The sequence below is a fragment of the Salvelinus sp. IW2-2015 genome, linkage group LG18 (genome assembly GCF_002910315.2).
Source record: "Salvelinus sp. IW2-2015 linkage group LG18, ASM291031v2, whole genome shotgun sequence".
Classification (NCBI taxonomy): domain Eukaryota; kingdom Metazoa; phylum Chordata; class Actinopteri; order Salmoniformes; family Salmonidae; genus Salvelinus; species Salvelinus sp. IW2-2015.
This window is the reverse complement of record NC_036858.1, coordinates 66,198,173-66,209,175: the sequence shown is the minus strand read 5'-3', so window position 1 is coordinate 66,209,175 and position 11,003 is coordinate 66,198,173. Positions and strand designations below refer to the sequence as shown.

General features: G+C 42.1%; 1 protein-coding gene across 6 annotated transcripts; it reads right to left on the bottom strand.

The window, feature by feature from the left end:
• Positions 1–3,482: 3,482 nt before the first annotated feature.
• ptger1a (prostaglandin E receptor 1a (subtype EP1)) lies at positions 3,483–9,561 on the bottom strand. 6 transcript variants are annotated; one of them, XR_011481478.1, is made up of 6 exons: positions 9,176–9,561; positions 6,857–6,984; positions 6,081–6,641; positions 5,479–5,739; positions 4,152–5,162; positions 3,483–4,088 (listed from the first exon to the last, which is right to left on the bottom strand). XR_011481478.1 is itself a non-coding variant. In XM_024008877.2 (5 exons), exons 2-5 carry the CDS (start codon positions 6,941–6,943, stop codon positions 4,884–4,886), a joined length of 1,188 nt encoding a protein of 395 aa, XP_023864645.1. In that variant the 5' UTR covers positions 6,944–6,984; positions 9,176–9,561; the 3' UTR covers positions 3,483–4,883. The 6 variants fall into 6 exon arrangements, 1 of the variants encoding a protein (XP_023864645.1); XR_011481479.1 differs by having other exon boundaries at positions 4,182–5,162; XR_011481481.1 differs by having other exon boundaries at positions 4,212–5,162.
• Between the last annotated feature and the right edge of the window lie 1,442 nt (positions 9,562–11,003).

Below are 11,003 nucleotides of genomic sequence, written 5' to 3'. Positions count from 1 at the left end.
GCGCAATAATGACGTCATTTAGCACACCTTGCTGGCTTCTTCTTCTGTGGGACAGTGGCGAAACTACAGCTCCAAAAGGTGTATTGCCGCCACACAGTGGACGGTTTGAAAAACCAAACCAAGGTAAAAATAAAATCCATTTGTGATAGGGAAACTAACTTAATACACCTAAATAAAAATAGTACATTGACATAAACAAAACAATTCTCCTACTTCTTCCTTCTTTCAAATCTCCATATCTCGGCTTGTGACAATATTCAATATACTCGTCCGCTGAGAAGTCTTCCAGTCGCAGGAACCGCTCCGCCATCTCCACAATGATATCATTTTTCCTGGACCTTCTCTCCACCTTGGCAACCCGTGAAGGCCTATCTACCACCACAAACTCTTCAGGAGCACCTTTCAAACCCTCAACCCTTTTAACAGCGGCTGCATATGAAATGCTCTGGACAGACCTGAATTTGGCCACCTCATTCTCTTTCACCCTTGTGGGTAATTGAAAGAATGTAACTTCATGGTTCCCACCATAATTGCAACATGTCACATTTTCCTCACTTTTAAAACACATGATATGATCTTTTCCACAACTTGGACATCTCGGCTTCTCCCTTCTGCAAACACTTGAAACATGACCAAAAGCTTTACAATGGTCACACTCCATTGGTCATGGGATAAATGCTCTGACTCTGTTGTTAATATACCCCAACTGCGCTTGAGTAGGGAGAGACTCCATTTCAACAAATAAAAGAACAGATAAACTCTTCACTTTTTCACCATTCATCCGACGTGCATACAATCATTCCAGGAATATTTTTAATCTCTTCAAAATCGACTTCTCACGAGACGCCAGATATAACCCCCTTGAGGGGTGCCCTGTTCCGAAGAGACACAACTGAACACTTCAACTTATCAAATCGGGTGAGACGCAACGCACGTTCTTCTGATCCGCAGAAGCACAACAACTCTAAAACAGCCGCCTCTCATGATCCTCACAGCCTTCACTTTACCCAGCACGCTCTCCACCAGTTTGGATATCTCAAATAAACACCTGGCTGCCACCTACTGTAGGCCATATCTAGGCCTACAGTAGGTGGCAGCCAGGTGTTATTTGAGATATCCAAACTGGTGGAGATACAGTTGAAGTCGGAAGTTTACATACACTTAGCCTGGCATTTAATCCTAGTAACTTCCCTGTCTTAGGTCAGTTAGCATCACCGCTTCATTTTATGAATGTGAAATGTCAGAATAAAGTAGAGAGAATGATTTATTTCAGATTTTATTTATTTCATCACATTCCCAGTGGGTCAGAAGTTTACATACACTCAATTAGTATTTGGTAGTATTGCCTTTAAATTGTTTAACTTGGGTCAAACATTTTGGGTAGCCTTCCACAAGCTTCCACAATATGTTGGGTGAATTTTGTTCCATTCCTCCTGACAGAGCTAGAGTAACTGAGTCAGGTTTGTAGGCCTCCTTGCTCGCACCGGGTTTTCAGTTCTGCCCCAAATGTTCTATAGGATTGAGGTCAGGGCTTTGTGATGGCCACTCCAATAGCTTGACTTTGTTTGTCCTTAAGCCATTTTGCCACAACTTTGGAAGTATGCTTGGGGTCAATGTCCATTTGGAAGACCCTTTTGGCAACCAAGCTTTAACTTCCTGACTGATGTCTTGAGATGTTGCTTCAATATATCTACATAATTTTCCTGCCTCATGATGTCATCTATTTTGTGAAGTGTACCAGTCCCTCCTGCAGCAAAGCACCCCCACAACTTGATGCTGCCACCTCCGTGCTTCACGGTTGGGATGGTGTTTTTCGCAGTTGCAAGCCTCCCCTTTTTCCTCAAACATAACGATGGTCATTATGGCCAAACAGTTCTATTTTTGTTTCATCAGACCAGAGGACATTTCTCCAAAATGTACGATCTTTGTCCCCATGTGCAGTTGCAAACTGTAGTCTGGCTTTTTTATGGCGGTTTTGGAGCAGTGGCTTCTTCCTAGCTGAGCGGCCTTTCAGGTTATGTCGACATAGGACTCGTTTTACTGTGGATATAGATACTTTTGTACCTGTTTCCTCCAGCATCTTCACAAGGTCCTTTGCTGTTGTTCTGAGATTGATTTGCACTTTTCGCACCAACGTACGTTCTCTCTAGGAGAGGGAACGCGTCTCCTTCCTGAGCGTTATGACGGCTGCGTGGTCCCATGGTGTTTATACTTGCGTACTATTGTTTGTACAGATGAACGTGGTACCTTCAGGCGTTTGGAAATTGCTCCCAAGGATGAACCAGACTTGTGGAGGTCTACATTTTTTCTGAGGTCTTGGCTGATTTCATTTGATTTTCCCATGATGTCAAGCAAAGAGGCCTAGTGAGTTTGAAGGTAGGCCTTGAAATAATTCCATAGGTACATCTCCAATTGACTCAAATGATGTCAATTAGCCTGTCAGAAGCTCTAAGCTGTGACATCATTTTCTGGAATTTTCCAAGCTGTTTAAAGGCACAGTCAACTTAGTGTATGTAAACGTCTGACCCACTTGGAATTGTGATACAGTGAATTATAAGTGAAATAATCTCTCTGTAAACAATTGTTGGAAATATTACTTGTGTCATGCACAAAGTAGATGTCCTAACCGACTTGCCAAAACTATAGTTTGTTAACAAGACATTTGTGGAGTGGTTGAACAACGAGTTTTAATGACTCCAACCTAAGTGTATGTAAACTTCCGACTGCAACTGTACATACGTGGCTACCACAATTTTATTCAGTGTGGCTTGGAGTCCAAAATTTTATAGGAAAGAACTATGAGTGTTATTTATTGACTGCCATGGTCGATATAATTTGCTATTTAATTTACTGACTCTAAACCAYCATTCCTTTCTTGCTCTTGTCCCATGGGAATCACATTTCCAGCATAGTTTCCAGAATCTTATCATTTGAATGAAAAAAASACCAAGTCAGACAGAATATATGAATTGTAGASAAGACTGTAAAGTCTAGAGACTATAGAGGAAGGATTGTAAAGGGCCCTGAGAAATAAATAAACCAAGCGTTGGACTCAGAACTGAACAGGGATGTTTTATGAGGTGTTATGATGACCCTCAGTCCTGGTTTGCTGGGTTGGCTTGTGTTGTTGCGTGTGTTTWGGGAATTTGGTGTTTTGCTGACTTTGGCCTTTCTCCAAATGTATGATTTAAAWGCTGTGTCAAACATACAGTTATTTGAYAGGAAAGTTTTCAGAGAACTACGTAGGCGGWAAGCAGGCTGCYGTATTTATCTTCAGTTTCCTATTGAAGAATATTCACTTGAGCATAATAGTCACTGTTTACTAGAATGGACCCAGTTACACCATTTGATTTCTTTGCATCGTGTGTTTTCCCACCATATATTCAGGYTACTGTACACCCTTTGAACATACTGTATTATTGTAATACTGTATTTAATACCTTGGCGGAGAGGAGGAAAAGAAGGACAACAACGGTATCTAATTCAGTCAAAACATTCTTCTTTATTTCATCACATTCAATTGCTTTACATTCCATAACTTCTTTAKACGTCCCCAGAGAATTGAGGAAAAGCAATAAATATMTATAACTTGTACAATATTTGACATGAAGTAGCATTTTTATACATCAGAAGCTCAGGAAAAATCATAGTTCTCCCTTTACTTAACAGGCAATCTTAATCTTAGCATAACATTTACATAGCATACAACTCCGTTTTTTCGGAATCGTTCTGGAATCGTTAGACATCAATGATGTTAAAATGTCATTGTTAAACCTTAACCAACAGACTTCAGAATAATCAAATGTAACGTTCCACAAATGAGATCCAATATGTTGAATGAATTGTGATATTTTTATGCGTTACATTCTATTCATGAAGATATGTAGCTTGGCTTTGACCTTCTGATCTCTCAGATGAACCTGTGCTGATATAGCTGCACATTTTCATACGCTTCAAGCCTTTGACCTACTCACTATGCAAGTGTGTTTCTCAACTCTCCATCTGTGGGGTAATGTGTTTCTCAACTTTCCATCTGTGGGGTAATGTGTTTCTCAACTCTCCATCTGTGGGGTAATGTGTTTCTCAAACTCTTCCATCTGTGGGGTATTGTGTTTCTCAATCTCCATCTGTGGGGTAATGTGTTTCTCAACTCTCCACCTGTGGGCTAATGTGTTCTCAACTCTCCATCTGTGGGCTAATGTGTTCTCAACTCTCCACCTGTGGGCTAATGTGTTTCTCAACTCCTCCATCTGTGGGGTAATGTGTTTCTCAACTCTCCATCTGTGGGGTATTGTGTTTCTCAACTCTCCATCTGTGGGGTAATGTGTTTCTCAACTCTCCATCTGTGGGATAATGTGTTTCTCAACTCTCGGTCAGTGGGATAATGCAGACTGACTGGTCCAATAGACCGTACTCGGACACCGGGTATGTCYGTACTCAATTCCTAGTTTTAATTTAAGAGATATCCAAAGGAGGATGATCTTAGCTTGCCAGTCACTGTGATAAAGAAGATTGAGAGATACTGCCATGGCTGAAGAACATGTAATCCTCATTTTTCAGAGCATCGTATCCTTCACTATACGTGATAACAGAAATGTCCTCTTTTTCTGTCGGTGACCTCCACAAAGTACCAAGGACCACGCTCGCTGCATGATGAGTAACCTTGCCTGAGACCTAAAGAGTTGCTTTGGCTCCCTGGTCAATACTAGGCTTTAGCTTAGCGGGCTAATGCAGTCTTCTTCTGTCATTCACTCGAACACCGTCGGTCACACAGTCATATCCTGTTGACTGTATTCTTCTCCAAGCTTTGACTCTGAAAGGGGTTCCACTCCCAGCGTCGGAGCACACTCCCGTTCAAATCGGCCTGGCGCTTGGTTATGATCTCATATCCTGTTAACGGGATTGTTTTCTGAGCTCTTGCTCTGAAACGAGTTCCCCCCCCAGTGTCGGAGCACACTCCCGTTCAAATCGGCCTGGCGCTTGGTGATGAGGTAGATCTTGCGGAGGACGGCCCGGCGCAGCAGGATATAGACCCAGGGGTCCAGGATCTGGTTCCAGGAAGCCAGCCTCACGCCCATCAAATTCAACGTCTCGTAGGTGGCCATGTCAGCTTTATCAATGGAGCCCCTATAGGAGCGCATCACCGACATGAGCCCGAAGATCTGGGGCATAAGAGAAGAGATATAATTGTTCATTGTTATACTTTGATCCAGAAGCATCATGCAACCTATTTTTTTGATGGGGCATTGACGACCTAATTCGATTTCTTTGGAATAATTATGCGTAAAATAAACTATCTTGTGTATTTTCAGTGTACAAATGGATCAAACTGAAGGGGCTTGTGGCCAGTCTTTGTTGTTGGGTGACTTTTTTCTAGATGTGTAGCGGGTGTAGGGAATAGGCATGGTGTGGTGGATGGAATCAGTGGCATCAGCATCTACACTTGTTCATGTCCTAGGCAGCGATTGTCCCACTCACCAGCAGAGGGCTCCAGCAGATACAGGACGTGACCATGATGCCCACCAGCTGCACCACCATCTCTATATCATGGCTCTTGGTTACTGAGCGGTGGCTGTGGGACGTTGAGTAGCCCGATGGCCTCCGTCTCAGCCTGGCCAGAACCAGGGTCAGCCCACTAATGGTGTTACACACCAGGGCCACCCCCAGCGACGTCAGGCCCAGCCCGGAGAAGAGCGTAACGAAGGCTACGTCCGCTTCCTGGGTATCGTTAGCTAAGACCTTGATGAAGGAGAACACAGACATTTAGTCGTTGTTGTATGTAACTCTGTACTTTATCCTGTCATATGCCTCCAAAAACATCCCATTCACTTTAATGGTGGTAGGCAGATTTACTAAACGTCACATTGTTTAAATAACTCCCATAGACCTTTGAGAATGTTCAACCTGAAGCATTAGGGGAGCTCAGTATCTGGCTGCCAGGGCTGGGCTCAATTCAAATTGAATTAAATCAATAAATAATACATAAAAACGTTTTTCCATTTCTTACATTTTTTATTAAAATCACTTTCTGAACTGACAGATGTCAATTCGAATTGACCCCAGCCCTGCTGGCTACTGACCTTGATAAAACACCAGCTGTTGGGGTGCTGGTAGGTGTATGTCCCCAGCTGGAAACAGGGCAGCAGGGCCACGCAGAGGGCCACCAGCCAGATACCAGAGAGGGACAGCTTGGTACGGGTRGTGGTAACTAAGGAGGAGTGGAGCAGCGGCTGCGTAACACCCAGACAGCGCTCGGCGGCCATCGCACAGCCCAGGAAGAGCGGGCACAGGCCGAAGAAGACCATAGATCCACCCAGGAACTGGCACATGGGGTCGGTCGAGCCGTTTGAGGAAGCGGCGGCCGCCTCGGGGAACACCCCTCCGGAGAGGTAAAGCCGGAGGACCAGCGCTCCCGGGATGATGTGGCCAAAAAAGTCTGTCAGTACCAGGGAGCTGGCGAAGAGGAGGAAGGTGGCTTTGGAGCGTCGGCGCTGGTGGGAGTAGGCGTTGGCCAGGATGAACAAGGCCACGATGTTGGAGATGACGCCCAGGGTCATGGAGAGAGCGGCTGCGATCGGGCCTCCGGACATAGGCTTGTCCGAGGTGAGGTTCCCCTGGTGAGCCAGACTCTCCATTTCCACCTATACAATATGCAAAATACAATACAACTTCATGTCCAACCACAATCTGAACTGTGTCTTTTTGCTGTCTTATGTTATTCAACCCACCGGACATCACACATACACACACCCAGAAGTGAAACCAGCCTCCCTCCATTAGCTAGTTCTGGCCCCCGGGACTTTAACCAGTGACCTTCCGGTTACTGTTCCACTTCACTAATATCTGGCCTACCTACCATCTCCGTGTCCCACTGGCTGAGGTTGGAGAGGGGGTCGAGGGCCCCCGGGGGCCCGGAGAGGTTGTAGTGATTCATGGCTAGCATCACTGGGCTTTGAAGGTCAGGAACCCCATCACTGAGAGAGGCTGAGAAGAGAAGGAGAGAGACAATATGATTATAGTGGTATTTCAGGCTTCAATGACCTGTAAGTAACATGGGGGAATGGGGTCATCGTATAGGTAGCAATATAGATGGGAAACACACACAGTCAATACTAGAATTTAGACTCTCAAGTTTCAGCAACACATGTCTTCTTCCCYATCTAGCTATCTACTAGCTATAAAATATCATGAGGATGAGTAACTCATGAATGACACCACAGTTCTCTATCCTATTGTAAACCCACATAGATATAGAATATGCTTTAAAGCCCCTTTAAACTTGACAGAAATAGCTATCTGTACCTCAGAGACTGTTTGCATTGACTCTCCACACATCCAACCCTTACACACAAGCACAAACACAGAAGCACACATAAACACACACACACACACACACACACACATACACACACACACACACACACAACACACACACACACACACACACACCACACACACACACACACACACAACACACACACACACACACACACACACTTAACACTGCTGTTCTATTATATACCATTTATTCAACTGCGCAACCAAGACACTATCCACTTTATATTTGTAACACAGTCATACTTGACATAACACATTCATATCTACACTGTATATTCTATTGTGTACATATCAGTTTTACTATGCATACTACCTTCCTCTAATTACTCATTCTTTTTTATTTACTTTTGATTTTTATTGATATTGTACTGCAATGTTGAGCGTCTATCACGCAAGCATTTCACTTAAACTTTTATACCTGCTGTAAACTGTGTACATGATGAATAATGATTTTATTTATTTAACATTTTTATTTGAGGTAATAGCACCTAACCCCTAACCACAGGTCTAGGATCAGCTCATTCTGCCCCAATTCCCAAACATAACCATTAAGGAATCATAAACAAAAATCTGATCCTGTATCAGCGGTTAGAGACAGCTTCCACCTAATCCCACAGAACAGCTGCTCTATTCACCCTTAGGTTGTACAATTGATGTACAACGCATTTGACACAATAGTTGTGACACAACTGATATTTCCGTGATACAACTGAGAGGGTGTCTGCACACAAATATAGACACAACCATTCTGCAGTGTCTCCACACACTGGTGTAATGACTTTTCTGCTGAAAAACGCTCTGTTGTATCACACAATCTGTTGTCCATTAGTCATACGCCACTGACGGGTTAGAACGAAGGGCAAGTTATAACAGTTCCCTGTTGACAAGCACATAACTATTGAGACACATTCCATGAGCAGCTTCAATCCCTCAGGCTGTGTTCTAGATCAGGGAGCAGCAGGCAACACACGCTCTCGCTCTCTCTCTTGACAAAATGGTTTCCTCACATTAACACTTGTCTTTGGGAAGCATGGAAACATGGACATGACATTGAGGTGATGGTTCTTTTTTAACCGCCTCAAATGTCTGTGTTCGTTGGTTAAAAGTAGACTTTCAAGCAATACATCTTAAGCAAAAAGACACATTTCTGTTAACTCTACACACATGTTTGTGTTTCAGCAGTGTGTCTATATTGTATTGATGTGGCAGACAGTCTAGAGGCTATGTTTCTAATACAGATTTGTCTGTTTTATTCAGTGGTCTAATGTCACTAATAGAGGTGATATATGCTGCCAAGATTATTCTACCCAACTCAATTAATAACTAGGCTGTTCTATACTACTCAATATATATTCTATTATTTTCTGTTCTTATTATAGTAAAAAAAAATCCCAACAGGTGGTTTTGCACCTGTTTACATTCAGTATAAATGCATATGTGTCATGAATAGACCTACGATATAAACTTGAGGAAAACAGTTCTCCAGGCACAGCTCACCCTTACTGTAAATGAAACTAAAATAGATTGACCTGTCACCTTTCACTATCATCCTAATCCCCCTACTCAATGACTAATTATTACCTTATCATCGAGTCACCCTGTAATTATTATTGAGTTCAAGGTGTGTTTAGCTATTTTAAATATGCACTAGCATGCCAAACATACCACTGACATGTCTTTGTGGCTCTGAAACATTCTTAGCATCATTTCTTTGAGGAKAGTTATTTTTTTCCAAAGCTGTCCATTTGCTTACCCTTTATTAATACTGTTGCCATACACAAAAATAAAATAAAAAGCCATAATAATTATGATAAAATATTTAATGAATAATCATTACCATTCCAGATAGGGATGAATAATTCCAGTCAATTGTGATGTCCACCCTTTCAACGGAATAGTCCGTGGTGTTATTCTAAATCCAGATTCCAGAAAGATATACAGGTATCTATATAATCCAAAGAAACCGTTGAAAACGAAACACATTCACCAAACTCTTCCTAAATCGACTGGTGCAGAATAAAAGTACTCTAAAAGAACAACCATTGTTCCATGATATATCTTCGGCAGAATGACGACATTGAGTTCATTGTTCTCGGAAAACAAATGTTCAACAACTTCAACAGAATTTCCTTCATCGCTTTTAAATCCGTTTGATTGGAGTATCRTGACCGGAGAGTGAGCGCGAGGATTATTCCAATGCTGCGGATAGGCTGTACCGCAGGTTCTCTGACGCGTGCTTCTCAATMGCGTTTTATATAGCGCCGTGTCCTAATGGATAGGTAGCCCATGGGCGGCCCCGTGAATCAAGTCATATTATTTTCAGACATRGAARAACACTTTTTCRTGTCATTTGTCCATGTTTACATGTACTTTTTACGGTCACTGTTATACTAGGCTACTGTAGCCAATGTGAGTCACATTACTTTTGAATATCAGTTTGTATATACATGGTTCAGGAAATAATAACTCAAATAGCATTACAATAACCAGCTGCCGAACATCTATAGTTTAAAACAGAAATATTTAAATATGTGGTTGTTTTTAAATAGCCATTATTGATTAATTTGATCATTATTGCTCAGTAAAAATGACATGAACGTATGGTCTAKAACCCATCATTATAAGAGGTGAAACACTACATGCAGTAGATTAGACAGTATAGTGCAGCCTGTATAGGCACGTGTCAAATTATACTTATACTTATAATTCACCATTAAATACTGGTATCCAGTAATTCAGGCTATTTTCTGTGTGCTACTGTAAAAATACATTTTGTTGCAAAGTGTTTTTAACTTGTGCATCTCAGGTATGCCTTGAGGTATTGTAGCAAAAAATATCTATGTTTTATTGTCACATCACCAGTAGGTGCAGGGAAATGTGTTGTTTTACAGGGTCAGCCATAGTATTATGGCACCCCTGGAGCAAATGAAGGTTAACTGCCTTGCTCAAGGGCTCATAAACAGATTCTCACCTTGTCGGCTTGGGTATTCAAAACAGCGACCTTTCCGGTTACTGGCCAACGCTCTATTCGCAGGCTACTGCCGCCCTAGTGAGATCTATCTGATTTCTCTAGATCTGTGTTATTTTTTCCAGGTCCTAGGATCAATGCTTGGTTTCAAATTTGATGATAAAGTGCAACCGAGACGAGAGATGGCATTCTCTCTTGCTACGCTGACGCTGCATATGAAACATGATGTTTATAAATAACTAGAGGTGTCAACTATCAGGCCAGACCCAGTAAAAGTTGAATACTTTGCTGAGGACATACTGTAGGCCTATGAGGTAGGCAGACTGGTTCTCTAGTGGCTTTTTACTCTCCTATCCTAAATGTATGATATAGGCTAATATTAGGCAAATATATTCTAAACCAGACACTTAATTCATGCAGTGATTGATTATGACAGGCTTTATTAGCCTGCTATAGATAGCCCAGATATCAAGGGAATTAATTCACTCTGATCAGCCCAAGAATTATTAATATTTATACTACTTACTGTAGGCCTGTGTCTTATCCCACTCTGGTTTTAAATACTGAATGTCATTTTTAATACTCACTCATATGGTTACCCAGAGACCATGCAGCTTAGTTAGGGAACTCGTTTTCCATCCTCTACTACTAACAAGTATTCATTTAGTGCTGAAACTGTCTGTCTCTTTCTCTCTCT